General features: G+C 40.7%; 1 protein-coding gene across 1 annotated transcript in view; it reads right to left on the bottom strand.

Annotated features, from left to right (window-relative positions):
* Positions 1-266, bottom strand: part of LOC124789974 (jouberin-like) — a 281,563-nt gene extending 281,297 nt beyond the window's left edge. The window contains exon 1 of the mRNA XM_047257514.1: positions 5-266. Coding sequence (XP_047113470.1) covers positions 5-157 — 153 coding nt within the window. The 5' untranslated portion in view covers positions 158-266. The remainder of the gene's footprint in view (positions 1-4) is intronic.
* Positions 267-18,145: the final 17,879 nt, after the last annotated feature.

The raw sequence follows: 18,145 nt of genomic DNA, 5'->3' as shown, positions 1-18,145 counted from the left end.
TTACATGTCTATGAGGTGTCTCCTTAGATCTCTGCGAACGCTTCACGGCAGATCTTAACAGTGATTCGGACTGTTTTCGTGTTTTGTCTCTCAAGTTTCTGTTGGCACATGCAAGAGGCACTTCGTCCTCTTCCATGTCGACTTTTACGAACACCATCCAATTCCGCCAAAAACTAATTCATCAACAGCCATTTGTAAACAAACCACAGGTATTGACTATTCAGTTCAGTAACAGATAAAGTGCGTCTCGGGGGCCCCGAGGAATCGCTTCATGACGTCATCAACAAGGCTGAAAGCGTGACAGCGCTACCTGGTGACTAGACCTGTAAACAACTCTGTTGACGTAAGTGACGTCACACGTTCGCTACAGTGTTTATACAGACTTGCCTACAGCTGTTGTTTTGGAATGTCAAATCAATCCAGATTGTTTGAATGAAGCTTCCGTTAACAGAATAAAATGTAGAAAGAAGGTTTAAATGCGAATAATCTGTATTATGGTGACATGATAAATCCGCAGCGTAGTCAAGGTTACATATTAGAGCCGTACGTGATTGATTGAAACAAACTCATTACAAATTATTGGTCGAAAGGCAGAGTGATTTATAGCATAACACATATTACGCTTTGCGGACAATGTGTCTAAATGTTTTTAACGCATTAACTGCTGCTTACTAATGTAGGCTAACTACCACTGAGACGTTTGCAGCACGAATTTGTCTGTGAACCCATACCAGCAGTAGCAAATGCGGAAAAACGAATCAAATATGGTAAAGGATGCGTAGTGGAACACCCATTGCATTTTTCCAGTTTATGTACGATATCTGTACGTAATATGCATCAAAACACGTCAGATGCTTGTTCATTTTCTAATATATGTTTTTTGGGGATGACCTAGTAGTTTTATTTTTTTATTATGAGAAATGCGTTAAATGTGGGAAAGTGCATTTAAATATGCCACAAACAAATATTAGGCAAAGACACACGTCTGTCTGTTACCACAACCTTTATTTCTCATTCGCTGTGTTCCACAACTGTCAACGAAATTATCGCTTTTCAACCCAATGTAGACCTCAGACTATGCTACAAATAAAGTTATTACTCTAGTCAAGGTTTCTAGGGAAAAGGGGGCGAAATCCAGTATAGTGCTCTTGCCCAGATATGTGCTCTTGCCGTGTGTGCGTTACCGATATGCTTAAATTATGTTCGTTGTTTTTCTGTAAACAAACAGCTATATGCCAATCACATCTTCCTGTATGTAGTTTCTCAAAAATCCAGTTTATGTGATCTTAAAATAAAAAGAGCTCAATGAGGGAATATTAATAGATCGAAGTAATACTGACATCTCCAAATTGTAAGACTGCTATAGATGGAAGTCACTGATTGTCAGAGTGTGTCAGTGGGACAAAACATTTGAAGTAAATCACGAAGCTTTAGGTTAGTTCAACTATTACTTCTTAATGTAGTAGGCAGTCACAATTTTCTTCCGTATTTTTATGTATATACATACTACACAAGCAAACAAATGGTACCGTTCCACTCGCAAATAGAGAGAGGGAAGAAAGGCTGTCTATCATCCGATCCCTGATTTCTCATGCCTTCTAAATGTTCTCAATAGTGTTATACAAAATAATACTCGCACATAGTTTGAAACTACTGGTAACCTATCTAGCATCCAGCCTCTGAGTTGCTTCAATGTGTTGCTTAAATCTGACATGGATCTCAAACTTTGGAGCAGTACTCATGAATGTGTCACATAAGTGTTCGATACGGGTGGTCTAAGTGATCTTCCCCTCATTTCTAGTCACAAAACATATTCATCTTCCCAGAGGAAGGAAGTAATGACCCTGAAAGCTAGAAATGGTTTTTTTTATTCAAGTGCTGTTTCTCTCATACTTTGTACAAAGCATTTCAGAATTTTACAATGAGTACTGGCTGCCCTACATATAATGGTAACATTAAAACCCTGTTATTTGAACCTTAGTGTTAGCTATCATATGCATCCTTGAGTGAGAACATTACGTTTAATTATAATTATAGAAGGAGAGGCTAATAAAATAATTTTTTTACTTTTTATTTTATTAATATCTTAAGATTTTCAGTTTGCTGCCTGATGTCTTGCAGCAACCTCTTAAAGACTTTCAATCAGAATGTGAAATTCCATTTCCTTCCAGTATTTTGCAAGTTCATTTCACTGAACAGAGTAAAATTACCCCTATTATGGACAAGAAATACTATTAGGGAGTAAATATGTTGACATGTAAGTGAAAGACTCCGAAGGCCCTGAAGAGACTTCTGTAAGAAGCTGCACTATCGATTTTACACAATAATTTTACTCACATGGATCAAAAGCTTTGTTAACTTGCCATATCAGATTTGAATAATATCGCAAGCTTTTCATAACAGCCCCCATCACCGTCACCAGTAATGGTACTTGTATGTAATGGTATGGTGTACTGTAGCAGCACATTAAAAGTGTTTCAATTGAATTGATTCTGCATTATCTCTCTTCCCCATGTCCTTGACATTAATGCTACCAAGTTATGTTCTTGTACGGTAATTAGTTTCCATGTTATTTTATTTATTTATCGTGTCAGAAGCAAACTAAAAAAAAAGACACTATTAGATACATTACTACATACATACATACATTATGGTTTATAAATTAAACTAGTCAAGAATGAAATAAATGATTAGACACAGATTGTGTTGTCAAACATAAGGTAATTTTAATCTATACAGTGGATGCCCAAAAATTTGCAACGTCCAGTGCACTTTGTGTGGCGTTTACGAGGTCCTCCATGGTGCACACAGTTGGAGGTAATGTGCATTGTAGTAGATGTGTTGATGTCTGCACGGCAGCTCCGCAGTCACGCTGGAGAGAGTCCACCTGGAAGCCCCACCCCTCCAGATTACTCTTGGATCTTGTGACAGAAGAACGCAGGCGGTTGAGTGATTTACAAGTTGACCATTTCTCTGTGTGGCCTGGGGGAACTACTTCTTGCGGGATCAGCCACACTTCCAGATGCTGGCATCTGACCTGCCATCTCTTCTCCCGGTGTTGATGTGGAGTGTCAGCGAGTGGTTCTGTACCGTGAAGGAAGCTCTTTCTAGACACAAGTCTTTGCTGTGCCAGTTGGTGGTCATGTAGTGGGTGGGCTTCAGATGTTAATGCCTTCTTCATTTCACTCCGTGCTGCTGTATCTCTTCAGATGTCCAGGGGGGCTATGCCAGATAAGCAGTACAGTTTTTCCACAGGTGTGGCTCTTAGACAACCCGTAGTGATACGACATGTCTCATTCAGAGCAACATCAACTTTCTTTGTATGTGTAGATCTGCACCATACTGGGCAAGCGTACTCAGCTGCAGAGTAGCAGAGGGCTAATGCGGATGTGCGCACTGTGTCTGGCTGTGCTCCCTATGTTGTTCCAGTCAGCTTCCTAACCACATTGTTCCTGGCAGCCACTTTTTGCTTTGTTTTTAAGCAGTGTTCCTTATATGTAAGAGCACGGTCCAGAGTGACTCCGAGGTATTTTGGAGTCTTGCAGTGTTCTAAAGAGGTTCCTTCCCAATCTGTCTGCAAGGTTCTACTAGCCTGTCTGTTTCGGAGGTGGAAAGCTCAGGTCTGGGTCTTAGAAGGATTTGGTTTCAATTGATTGTCCCTGTAATAGGCAGTTAATTCTTTCAGAGCGTCAGTTAGCTTCCGCTCCACCCTCTCAAAGCTGTGATCTTGTGCTGTGATTGCTCGGTCATCTGCATATATGAAGCTTTGTGTTCCTTCTGGTAACGGCTGGTCATTAGTGTATATATTGAAGAGGGTGGGTGCCAGTACACTGCCCTGTGGCAACCCATTTTTCTGCTGCCTCAATCTGCTTCTTTGTCCTTGATATTCCACAAAATATCTTCGGTTCTGCAGAAGATTTCTAATTAGACAGGTTAGTTTATAGTCCTTGGTGAGGTTGTATAGCTTCAACAAGAGTCTGTGGTCGATAGTGTCGTAGGTGGCTGGAAGATCTATAAACACCGCTCCTGTTATCTGCCACCTTTGGAAGCCGTCCTCTATATGCTGTGTCAAATTCAACACCTGTGCTGTACAGCTCTTCCCTTGTCTGAATCCTGCCTGTTGAGGGATCAGTAATGGTTCTATCATATCTGTAATTCTTTGGAGGATCAACTTTTCCAATACCTTATACAGGTGGCATAGGAGGGAGATTGGCCTATAGCTTTTGGGGTCATCCCGGTCTTTCCCTGGTTTATGTATAACTATAATTTTTGCTTTCCGCCAAGATTTTGGTATCTTGCCGCTCTTGATACAATTATTCATTAGCTTGAGTAGCCAGCACTTTGCGCCTGGACCAAAGTTCTTGATCTGTTCACTTCTTATGTCATCTACCCCTGCTGCTTTTCCGACTTTGCATTTATTTAGAGCTGAGTCCAGCTCATCCAAACTGAATGGTCGAGACAGAGTGTTTCCCTCTTGTTCGGGCTCCCTTTCCAGGGTTCGTTTCCCGATTTTACTGGTATGACAGGTTTACCATTTTTCAAAAGCTGGTATGCGATCTGGTCTGCCTTCACATTTGTATGCGTATTGGGTTGGGAGGGATCATTGTTAAGGTGTCGTAACAATCTCCAGGCCTTTTGACTACTTCTACTCATCTCACATTCTGTCATCAGTTTAATCCACTGTTCTCTCTTTGCCTCAGAGATTGAGGAGAAAGTATTTTGCGCAGCCAGATAAGTTTCCTCGCTATAAGGGTTTTCTTCATATAGTCGATAGTATCCGTACAGCAGAGCTGCTGTTTCAGGTGTCACACCCTGCAGATACATTGTCCTACACTCTTGGAATTGATGCCCGGGAGCAATGTTTGACAGTTTGAACAAAGCTGTCATACTCTTCAGGAATAGGTCGCACAGACTTAATCTCCTTGTCCAGCATCTTAGCAAATTTTTTCCAATCAGCTTTCTTGAAATTGTATCTCCATTTGAAATTCACCTCCTGTGGCCTTATTGCTGGAAGAACTTGACACAGTAGTGGCCTGTGTTGCGTCTTTGGTATGGGCGAGCACACTGATTTGGAGCAAAGCTGTGTGATGTCTTCACTCACAAAGAGGAGGTCAGGGTTAAATCCACGTTGCCCCCTGCCACTGTTGAAGGAAGGGGGGTAGCTTGCTGTCATGTATAAGAGACAACTGGCAGGATTCAGCCCAGGAGAGGACTGCCTCCCCATTTTCGTCATCTTCAGAGTATCCCCACAAATGACTATGGCTGTTAAAGTCACCGATTACTACAGACGTCTTGCTGTTATGGAAGTTCCTGGGTGGTGTGAAGGAAAATGCAGCCAAAGGGGGCTTATACACAGAGGTAGCCACGCAGTTACTCAACTCCACTGAAATGACTTCGATGTTATTTTCTACGGTGCAGTGAGCACTGATTATCTGAAGCCCTGGTCTTACAAATATAGCACTTCCATACTGAGAGTGCGGTGTTTCTGCAGCTAGTTTCATGCCCGGTATTTTTGGTCGTCTCTGTCGCTCATCTCTATGCGTCTCTTGTATACACAGGACGTTGCATTTTTTGTCACGGCATAGGTTGGATAACAGATGTTCTTTGGCTGATGATATGCCTTCAATATTTATAGATATGATAGTTAAAGTTGGCTCTAATAAGGACCATTTATTTCCATGTTATAACATGTTAAATATAGAAAGTTTAACTGTAACCAAGCAGTAGTTTTCTTTGGTGACAATATCAGTTCCAGTGCACAACTGAATTTAAAAATCTGTATTGTGGGGTGAAAATCCGTTACTGCTGCTATCTTGTGCTGACAATGAGATGACTTTCATAGAAATACTGAGTTATTTCATTTTTAATACAGTTTCATAGTTTTTGTAGTTGCTCACGATCTTTACACTTGCATGCAATGGGTGTAGCATCAGCATACAGAACTATCCTTGAATTTGAGGAGCAGTATTTTGTTATTTTCACAAATCAACAAAAGAAAGTATCCCAGTACAAAGTCCTGGGTACCCTGTATTACCTATCAGTAATGTTAGATCTGTGTGTGCCACTCGCCATCCTTGTGAGTGAAAACTGATCTGTGTTAGATAAGGTTTTATTAAACTGTGAACAATTATCAGCATAATTACCAGCCGTTTTCCCTTAGTATTTACTCTCTCTCTCTACAAGCAACTGATAGAGATTAGCTAAAACGAATTTGTAATTTCAGATGGAGGTTTGTCTGTATCTAAAATTATGTTTCCTTTCCCATCTACAGCTTATCGCAGAAAGTTGAGTAACACCTTCAACACGTAGGAATTACATCTTTGAGCACCAATTATTGCCACTTTTTGCAACATTACCATAAGGTTTGATATCCCTACTGAAAGATGAGCAGAACTTCTTTGTTAATGGGTGCATAATAAGATTCTTTTTTGGTATACCAATGCTCAGTAATAACTGAAACATCTGGTTTATTAAAACATGCTACTATGTCCAAATCATTGTGCTTATTTCCTAGGCTCGTAAAGTTTTGGAGGATGATCTTGGTTTGCAGGTTGCATTGTAGCCACATATTTATTTATTTATTTTTTGTAACCATAAATATCCCCATTAAGCAAATCAGATGTGCTCGTCAAACTGGGAAGAGGAAACAAAAAGGCCACACATGTACAAAATAATAATAAAAGGAAAGATTCCAAAAGAGTTCCTGACAGCAAAATGTAAAACTTAATTGTTTTTGGATATATTACTTCTTATATCCTTCATTCAAAAACTTAAGAAAGCTGTTGGTTTAGTGTCTTCAAGGCATAATGCTGTTTCATTGAGCATCGCAACAATCAAGTCTGAGATAGTAGTGTACTATGATACTACCTATGAAGAAATTGATGCACTGGATGTGAAGTGCACAGTTTAGTCTACCCAGCAGAAGATGGCCCTGCACTGTTCTATACCATCATGAATATACCTATACATTAGTGATATATTCATCACTGACAGAAAATTGAATAATCACATTTTTGCTTCAAGTTTCTGAAATGGCAGTTGATGAGATCATATCTGAAGAGACAGCTATCAACCCACACTTTAGCATGAGGTAGGACTAGCAATTACCAGAATTCTGAAATGTGGATCTTGTAAACCTAGAGTTGCTCTAGGAAAACAAATAAGATGTGACACATGTTCCAGATCAAAGATGAGAAAATAAAAGGTTGCTGTATTAGTTATAGCACACAAATATGCAGTGAATAAGAAGTGTGAAATGACTGTGTTCGCCGGCCGCGGTGGCCGAGCGGTTCTAGGCGCTACAGTCTGGAACCGCGCGACCACTACGGCCGCAGGTTCGAATCCCGCCTTGGGCATGGATGTGTGTGATGTCCTTAGGTTAGTTAGGTTTACGTAGTTCTAAGTTCTAGGGGACTGATGACCTCAGAAGTAAAATCCCATAGTGCTCAGAGCCATTTGAACCAACCATTTTTTGGCTGTGTTCAAAGCTATGTAGACTTGTTTAATTCCTGGTTTAAGTAATTCACATTATTTCATTGCTGTTTTCTGCTGTCATCCATTAATATCTCAATGTCAACAACTACTTTGTTACGTTAAAACCTTCAACATGTTCACTGTGGCTGACACAAAGGTCAATAAGAGCTACTAACACCATGCTTTTAAGTGTCATCCACAGTGAATGTGCAAAACAAGAACATTTTTGCAATTTAATTGAAAGTCCTAATTCAGCTTCCTTTTTCAGGCATGTTTATTTTTAAATGTTAAAACTGATGAGAGTTTCATTACTAGACCACTAATTTTGAAATCTGGATGACATCATCCCAGCACTGTAACAAAACGTGCACCATACACAACAGGTTAAATGCAATCTCTCCTCTCCACAAATTTGCACCTCAGATGTGTTGTATGTCATATAATACTACAGTTAATTTTCCATATATCTGAGCAAAACCAGTTCTTGTGTGTCCAAGTTTATCTCATCTAGGCATTGCACCTTTCCCTTAACTTTAGTGTGCTTTACAATAAAATTTGTATGAAAAGTTTTCTGTGTAAATTACCTATTCTACACCTACACCTAATGCTTGTATAACCCAGTGTGCCATTCAGGTGGTTTATTTGTGTGTCAATATAATTGTCAGGTTTGGTATGAAAGGGTTTCTTGAAATATATTCCCACATAAATTTTTTAGTATCTATTCTCAGTTGCAAAATATATTACGCACTGTCAGTGCCATTTCAATGCAAAAATTTTAAATCATGCTGGGGAATATACCAATAACACAGTTCCAGCACACCTCAGAAATTTGATTTTAGTTGCTTCAACCAATGAGAATTACGGACCAAGTCTTGTACTGCCCTGTTTTGTGTATTAACCCGTTGGCTGGCATGAATGTGCCGGTGGTCACAGCAGACTGCTCTGCTGGGGGCAGCAGTGATATGGTAACAACCAGGTATCAGCAATTTTACACTTTTATCTTACTGAGGAAAAATATTTACTTATATTTGATATTCCTTGCCATTTCCAGACTATTTTTGGGTGTGCAGTATTTTTATTTAAATGTCTTACAAAACCAAACGATTAAATGACTACAAAGTTATTCATGAATTCATTTTTAGATACATATTTAACTGTGTAAAGGATAATTCCTGAAACAGTAATTAGCATTCTAGCTGTTCTTTTAGCCACAACTGTACAGATGCATATACTTCACATTCAAAGTTCCTAAATGCCTGCTTAACACATTGACTACCATGCTGCTCACAGCAGAGCAGGACACTTAATGCTGTATGCCTAACCTGGTGGTGAAACATCCATTACTAGTCATGTCAGGGTCAAGAAATGCAGAAGATAATCTCTCAGGGAGTACTATAATCTAAAAACGTAAAATTATAACTAAAAAGGTCATTTCCAATTATGGCTACCAAGCAAATTATGCTTTCAGTCAGTGATTTCTTTTGCCATAAATGACTAGTGAACGCACATGCCAGAGGATGGTAAATATTCACACTTTGCCTCTGACAAGCAGCAAAGCTATTAGAAACAGCTATGCACATAGTCCAATTTATGTTGAAATTATCACCTGGGTATTTTAATTAAATTTGGTCTACTATAAGCAACATGATAAAGGAATCAAAATAAACACACACACACTGAATTAATTTCTTTATTAACAACGCTCGGATTTCCACATCACCATAGAGGTACCAAGCTTGATGCGTTACTCGTTTTTTTACATGGCGAGTTTCCCCAGCAGGCCTATAAACCATGAAACAGACAAAAGGCTACTTCTCGCTGTCTTCTCTTCTTTGGATTTTCACTTCAGAAACTGAAACATCCATTACAAAAAGATTACATCACTCACAAATCTGGATTCAGTCATTGCAATTCATACCTATTTTACTGTAAAAAAATACTGACTATGATGAATGATTCAGGTAGTGAAGGGAGACGAGAATTTAATAGTAATGGGTGACTGGAATTCGTCAGTAGGAAAGGGGAAAGAAGGAAACATAGTAGGTGAATATGGATTGGGGGGAAAAATGAAAGAGGAAGCCGCCTTGTAGAATTTTGCACAGAGCATAACTTAATCATAGCTAACACTTGGTTCAAGAATCATAAAAGAAGGTTGTATACCTGGAAGAATCCTGGAGATACTAAAAGGTATCAGATAGATTATATAATGGTAAGGCAGAGATTTAGGAACCAGGTTTTAAATTGTAAGACATTTCCTGGGGCAGATGTGGATTCTGACCACAATCTATTGGTAATGAACTGCAGATTGAAACTGAAGAAACTGCAAAAAGGTGGGAATCTAAGGAAATGGGACCTGGATAAACTGAAAGAACCAGAAGCTGTAGAGAGTTTCAGGGAGAGCATAAGGGAACAATTGACAGGAATGGGAAAAAGAAATACAGTAGAAGAAGAATGGGTAGCTCTGAGAGATGAAGTAGTGAAGGCAGCAGAAAATCCTTGGGTAACAGAAGAAATATTGAATTTAATTGATGAAAGGAGAAAATATAAAAATGCAGTAAATGAAACAGGCAAAAAGGAATACAAACGTCTCAAAAATGAGATCAACAGGAAGTGCAAAATGGCTAAGCAGGGATGGCTAGAGGACAAATGTAAGGATGTAGAGGCTTGTCTCACTAGGGGTAAGATAGAGACCTTTGGAGAGAAGAGAACCACTTGTATGAATATCAAGAGCTCAGATGGCAACCCAGTTCTAAGCAAAGAAGGGAAGGCAGAAAGGTGGAAGGAGTATATAGAGGGTCTATACAAGGGCGATGTACTTGAGGACAATATTATGGAAATGGAAGAGGATGTAGATGAAGACAAAATGGGAGATAAGATACTGCATGAAGAGTTTGACGGAGCACTGAAAGACCTGAGTCGAAACAAGGCCCCGGGAGTAGACAACATTCCATTAGAACTACTGATGGCCTTGGGAGAGCCAGTCATGACAAAACTCTACCATCTGGTGAGCAAGATGTATGAGACAGGCGAAATACCCTCAGACTTCAAGAAGAATATAATAATTCCAATCCCAAAGAAAGCAGGTGTTGACAGATGTGAAAATTACCGAACTATCAGTTTAATAAGTCACAGCTGCAAAATACTAACGCAAATTCTTTACAGACGAATGGAAAAACTGGTAGAAGCAGACCTCGGGGAAGATCAGTTTGGATTCCGTAGAAATGTTGGAACACGTGAGGCAATACTAACCTTACGACTTATCTTACAAGAAAGATTAAGAAAAGGCAAACCTACGTTTCTAGCATTTGTAGACTTACAGAAAGCTTTTGACAATGTTAATTGGGTTCAACAGAAACATCCGATCTCACGCGTCGGCTTTGACCCGTGACATAAGGGTGTTGTGGTGTGTGACGTCATTACGGCGCGGAGTTTGGTTTGTGAGTGTGGCGTGTTTGTAGATGTTGCCTCGTTGACGTTACCTTAGTAGGAGTTTTAGGGCCTGTAATATATAGTTTACCTTTTTACTGTACTTTTTGTTTTAACGTCGTCTATGAGGCTTTTATCAGTTTGCCATTAGATTGTTCAATCTTTATGGTCTATGTGTTTTGTCGCTACTCGTTATGTCTAACGAATCAATATTGTTTTTTTTATTTGTTTCTTTTTTTTATCTTTTGATTGACCTACACATTGATCTGTAGCGTAGCCCTGAATACGAGGTTAGGTTGGGAGTTTTTTTTGGCGGGGGGGGGGGGGGGGGGGAGGAGGTCAGGGGGAGGCGCAGCCCACCCCCCCCCCCCCCCTGCCTGGCCTTGAGTACCACCTGTTTATTATTATCTTTGTTTGGTATCAATGTTAGCAGATTGTTCTTGTGAAACCTTTGTGTGTGTTGTTTTTCTATGTGTTTTCGTCTTTGTGATACGTATGCAACGTTTCTATATCCGCCATATTGGAATTGTCGTTTCCGCTACATTTGTGACGTCATGGGTCAAAGCCGACGGGTTAGATCGGACGCTTCCGTATTTCCGTTAACTGGAATGCTCTCTTTCAAATTCTGAAGGTGGCAGGTATAAAATACAGGGAACGAAAGGCTATTTACAATTTGTACAGAAACCAGATGGCAGTTATAAGAGTCGAGGGGCATGAAAGGGAAGCAGTGGTTGGGAGAGGAGTGAGACAGGGTTGTAGCCTCTCCCCGATGTTATTCAATCTGTATAGTGAGCAAGCAGTAAAGGAAACAAAAGAAAAATTCGGAGTAGGTATTAAAATTCATGGACAAGAAGTAAAAACTTTGAGGTTCGCCGACGACATTGTAATTCTGTCAGAGACAGCAAAGGACTTGGAAGAGCAGTTGAACGGAATGGACAGTGTCTTGAAAGGAGAGTATAAGATGAACATCAACAAAAGCAAAATGAGGATAATGGAATGTAGTCTAATTAAGTCGGGTGATGCTGAGGGAATTAGATTAGGAAATGAGACACTTAAAGTAGTAAAGGAGTTTTGCTATTTAGGGAGTAAAATAACTGATGATGGTCGAAGTAGAGAGGATATAAAATGTAGACTGGCAACGGCAAGGAAAGCATTTCTGAAGAAGAGAAATTTGTTAACATCGAGTATAGATTTAAGTGTCAGGAAGTCGTTTCTGAACATATTAGTATGGAGTGTACCCATGTATGGAAGTGAAACATGGACGATAACTAGTTTGGACAAGAAGAGAATAGAAGCTTTCGAAATGTGGTGCTACAGAAGAATGCTGAAGATAAGGTGGGTAGATCACGTAACTAATGAGGTGGTATTGAATAGGATTGGGGAGAAGAGAAGTTTGTGGCACAACTTGACTAGAAGAAGGGATCGGTTGGTAGGACATGTTTTGAGGCATCAAGGGATCACAAATTTAGCATGGAGGGTAAAAATCGTAGAGGGAGACCAAGATATGAATACACTAAGCAGATTCAGAAGGTTGTAGGTTGCAGTAGGTACTGGGAGATGAAGAAGCTTGCACAGGATAGAGTAGCATGGAGAGCTGCATCAAACCAGTCTCAAGACTGAAGACCACAACAACAACAGCATGATGAATGATGTAATTTTGAACATTCAAAAGTTTTCAAATGCAGGTTACTGACGTTAGAATACAGTTACTACACACTTTTTGGTCAGGAAAAAGTTACGATGATTGCAACTTAAATACCGAAGCCATTTGTTATGAGAATACGCCATTACCACAAATAATCCACATAGATGCATTCAAACAAACTTTACTGGGTAACATAATGGATCAGAATACTATAGGCACAAAGAATGAAATTTCTGTAGATTTACCATACACTTTACTTTTCTTGAGCATTATAAGATTACTAACGGAAGTTACTTACCGTCCATTATCTGGAATATAAACTATCCTTTCTCCTCTGCAAACATCTGCTTTTGCAGCAAGTATTATCAATTTTTTTCCGTGATTGAAAAGCTTTAACGCACACAAATCACAAAACCCACCATTACACACACACACACACACACACACACACACACACACACACACACACACACGTCATGTCATGATGTGACGTCAGGATTCCTCGGGGCCCGCGAGACGCTTCTGTAACCAACGAGTTAAAATTTTAACTCGTTGTCTGTAACCGATACCTCCATGGTAGACTTGGCCACTGTTTCTATGTTTCGATACAGTGTATCGATACGTGGAACTGTTTCAGTGTTTCCGAATGGCTGTGGTTCACTGTTTCGGAACAGTGGTGTTTCATTCCGCCCCTGTCTCGGATATCCGGACGAGATTCGATCTCGAGCCAGACACAGAAACTGTATCGTTGTTTCAAAATAAGGCTGTTTCAGTCCACCTGTGCTTGGAACGGACTGATTGTATCGAAACAGTGATGTGTCATTCCGCTCTGTGTCGGACGAGATTCGAGCTCGGCACAGGTACTGAAACACAACATACCACTTCGTGAAACACTTTCAAGAGTGTCGAAATCGTTTTGACAAGCAATGGCATGAAGCTTAAGTTATCCGAAAATAAAGCTTCGTTTCTAGATGACTGTCCTATTCCGAAATGGCGTAACATTTGCTTTATAAACATTAACCAAACAATAAAACAACGCATACTATTCACATTCAAAATAATAAATATGTGAAAATCATTCAGTTAAATTACACTTTTTTTATAACATGCGTTTCTCTGTTCAAGTACAGTAATCATATTAAGAAACGCAAGTAAGCCTAGAACATTTTGAATTAAAAAAAGGCGTAGAGTGACAGTTATTATACATATACATAAATTTAATGTAGGTATAATTGCAAGCAATCTGTCTGACATATCACTGATAGTGTAATGGTGAACGGGAAGGGCTGGGAAGCATGGTGAATTTATAGTAACGGTTCGAAACACCTTGAAAGACAAAATTTTTCTGTTATATTTTGTTATTTATTCGAATTATTTGGCATTATTTGTGAGTCTATAGTCACTGTGCCTATTATCTACAATGATTCCCTTTGTGTGCATGGGAATTAGCAGGATGGGTATATTCCCATACTAGCGGAATGTGGGAATCCCAGTACCATATCCGTTGTTTCTGCAGTTCGCTCCCACCTCCAGTTTCGTTCGTGGTGGTTCTTCTGTCTTCAGCTATGGCTGTCCTCAGCCAACTGAAAAGTATGAAAGTCACACGACACGAACGCAGCGCATTTGCTGCATGAAATACGAAACTGCCAAGACGCCTAAGTGATAGTTTCATACTTTCTGCGATATGATTAGCGCTCTCGCGCTTCATTTGTAGACATTCAAGATGATAAAATGTCTAGGTTTATTAGATTACAAAACACAAACTGTTTCACTGTTTCGAAACAGTGTATCGAAACATTACATTGTACTATTTCATTTGTTTCGAAACAGTTACGTGTTTCAGTTTGCCCATCTCTACTCCATGGTACATACATTGCACATACACAGAGTAAACCACAGACATACGTGTCTCTGACATTTTTGGGAGACCAGAGAACACATTTTTAATTTATTTATTTGCCCTTTGGAGAATTTTCTCTTTTTTCCCATCAAATACACAATTTTTATAAAAGACTTTAACAATATCGAGCACAGAATAAAATATAAAGGAGTGACGGGAATATCAGATCACATAGTGCTATATACACTTTAAAAAAAGCCACGGAAACGTCGAGAAATCGACGCAAGGCCAGTCACCACAACACCAGACACACACGCAAGAACAACACCGCAAAAAAACACAACGACCAGGTCCACCAAGATAGAGGAAGTTCTAGGGAACACCACAGTCAGTCCACCCCCTCGGATAAGTTGTTAGGCATTATGGTCCAGACCATCAACTTCGTCATGGAAATGATGAAGGAATTCATGGAGGCCCAGAGGCAGAACACTCAGACCCTCGTTGCCCTTCAGGCTGCAATCCAAGAGTTGCTCCCCTCTGGGACTTATTTAGTATTTTCAAAACTCCATCATGGATAGACAACCAAATATCCAAGGCCTGACCATGTGCATTTCTAACACAGACGGCATTGTTAATCAAGAGGTCGAGTTCAGAGAACTTCTGAAGGAGTTCTCCATCGACATATGCATGATGGGGGATACCCACCTAAAACCGGGAATAAAAGAGACAGTTCCCAACAACATTAGTTACCGTAAAGACAGGCCAACCCAAGACAGAGGAGCGCCCATATACATAGAAAGAGGGATCCCCCACCACCATGTATACTTATCAGCAGCAAGCATTGGAGGTGGAAGTAATCACTGCCACCAGATCCCTAACAATTGTTGCAATCTACCGACCCACACAAGCCGAGATAGACGAGGGAGACACAGCTGCTCTAGGGCAAACTGAAGGCAACCTCCTAATAGGAGGCGACTTCAATGCCAAACACCCTGATTGGAACTCTAGAGTAACCTCCAGAGCAGGCACCAAACTGCAACAATTAGCACGTGACCACCATGGGGTCCAGTTGAGACCACACATTTTCCAAAAAATGGAGGTTGTCCCGACGTGTTAGACATAGACCTCACTAGAAGGATCACAGGGTTTGTGGCCGCAAGAACAATCAACAAAATGTCCTCCGACCACAACCCAGTGATTCTAGAGGTCGATGTGGGAGAATGGGTACAATTCCCACAATACCAGATGTCTTACAAACGTACAGACTGTGCACGATACCTAGAAAATGTCGCCTCTGATATCGCTCATGCTCCGCCACCTACTGCCAAGTCCTGGCAGGTACTATCTTGCAGGCAGCGGAAGATGCCACTCCTCCACAAAGGGATGGCTCTCCCCACAAGTACAACTCCCAGAACATTTGCTAGCCCAACTCGGACACAAGAACAGAGTGACAAAAGAGTGGAAGATCATCAGAAATCAGGCCACCAGGGGGCTGCTCAATCGTCTACTCAATGAGCACAGAAATTAGCAATGGCAAAATTGCCTCACAGCTCTCAAAGTAGACGATCACACAATTTGGCAAGCAACCAAGCAATTCACAAAAGACACATTAGGATGCGACTACTGCACAGCATGCTAGGTCTGTCCTACAGTTATGCTGAGAAGGCCAACGCCCTTGCCGATTCCTTTGAGAAGCAGTTTCAAGCAGCAGACTCCCAGGATGACGAACATGAAGAGGTAGTCCGTCGTCAACTGGCTCTTTTCCTCAATGCTAAGGAGAACCCAGAGGACGAACCCCCACTTTTCGCTCCCGGAGACGTGGCAAAAGTAATTAGGTCCCTTCCCACAAAAAAAGGCACCAGGACATGACAGTGGCACCAACTAGCTAGTTAAAAACTTTCTGCCCTCGGTTGTCGAACACTTCTTGAACGTCTTCAACGAGATTACTCGTACCCACGAGTTCCCAGCTTACTGGAAACACGTGGAAGTGGTCGCGATAAACAAACCAGAGGAAGACCGTTTATTTCTGCAGCACTACAGGCCGATTAGCCTCTTGCCAACTCTCAGCAAGAGATATGAGCGCCTCCTGCTATTACCCATACAAGATCACATCACCAACGAGCAACTTATGCCGGATTTCCAATTCAGATTCTGACAGAAGCACTCAGCCCCACAACAGATCATTAGACTGGTGGAAGCAGCCACAGAGGGCTTCAACCACAGAGGCTACTGTGGGATAGTGCTAGTTGATGTAGCCAAAGCCTTCGATTCAGTATGGCACAAAGGGCTGTTATACGAGTTATACACACAGGGGTTACCTGGGAGCATAGTCAGGTTAATCTGGAGCTATCTCATGAACAGAACTTTCTCTGTCAAGGTAGAAACAGCCATCTCCACCAAAAGGCATATTCGTGCTGGCACATCACGATCAACCCTGGAAAGACACAGGCTATGCTAATCACCCGGAGGCTAGGGAGAAGCGGACCCCCTCAATGCCTCCCCCCCTTCACCTACAGCTACATGGATCCCAACTCCCCTGGCGCAGATCCGCCAAGTATCTCAGCATAACCTTGGACTCGAGACTAACGTGGAAGCCCCACATAGACGAGGTCCATAGGAAGGTATGTGCCAGAATGTCCATCCTATACCCAATCCTCAACACAACCAGTTACCTCTCCTGTTCGATAGGGGTGAATGTATACATATCACTCATACATCCAATAATGGAACCACACACACAAGCATACAATGTGGAGTGAAAGCCAACAGGCTAAAGACTCCTCCATACACTTCCCCAAGGAGGGGAAAGTAAAAGGTGAGAGAGAGAGAGGGAGAGAGAGAGAGATTCTTTTTGGTTGTAAGAAACGCAGAACAAAAATAAAGTTACATTAACGAGGCGAAATGTGTCGAATTACTAGCTCAAATATGCTTTTAAGACCAGAAAAAAGAAAGAAAATGCCTTGATGATGCTGTGTTATTCAGGAAACACTGTAACAGTTTGTATTTAAAACAGCTGCCACGAGCACACGACAGAATTTAAGAACAAGAGGGAAACGTAAGCAGAGGTCTGATAATGTTTGAGGATATTTAATATGGCGGTGACAGCTGCAAAACAACGTACTACATAAGTTGTAGCGGCGTTTCCCCTCCATGCTCGTGACACTTGCGTCTGGCGACCCGCTGATCGCGATGCTGATTGGCTAAAAGTTAAATTCAACATGAGCACTGTGCAGTAGCAGATCACAACCACTGTACCAATTCTATGTTTTATTCCAAGAACTGTGGAATAGAGAATTATAACCACATTAATGATTTTATAATCTCACACGATACATTTGCAATATATTTAATTCTGCAACCAAATATAAAATTTATCTCATGTTTTGATGTACATCACAAACATTATGTAATGAATATGAAAGATGAATGCAAATAGTAAAAACAATATTGGTAGTTACAGAAACCGATATTTCCTTACTGTTGAATATCGAGCTTCTTTCGCGACTGAGACAACATATGTCCGTTACGGTTGGCTCCCAATATTTTTAGCATCCATGTCATGAAGTAACTGATCGAATAATTTTATAGGAATTCGATGTTTTTATGCATACGCAATTGTTTTTATCTGCTTTAATGACATGGTAACGAAAACTCCTTTCGTAGGCTTACTAAAATCACAGTACCACAGTGTGGTCACCATGGAGGTAACCTCCATGGTGGTCACCATCATAGTATCTTTGCTTTGTTGTTTGGCCCTTCGA

Source organism: Schistocerca piceifrons, chromosome 3, assembly GCF_021461385.2.
Source record: "Schistocerca piceifrons isolate TAMUIC-IGC-003096 chromosome 3, iqSchPice1.1, whole genome shotgun sequence".
NCBI lineage: Eukaryota > Metazoa > Arthropoda > Insecta > Orthoptera > Acrididae > Schistocerca > Schistocerca piceifrons.
The sequence above is the reverse complement of the archived record's forward strand: the minus strand, read 5'-3'. Positions and strand labels throughout refer to the sequence as shown.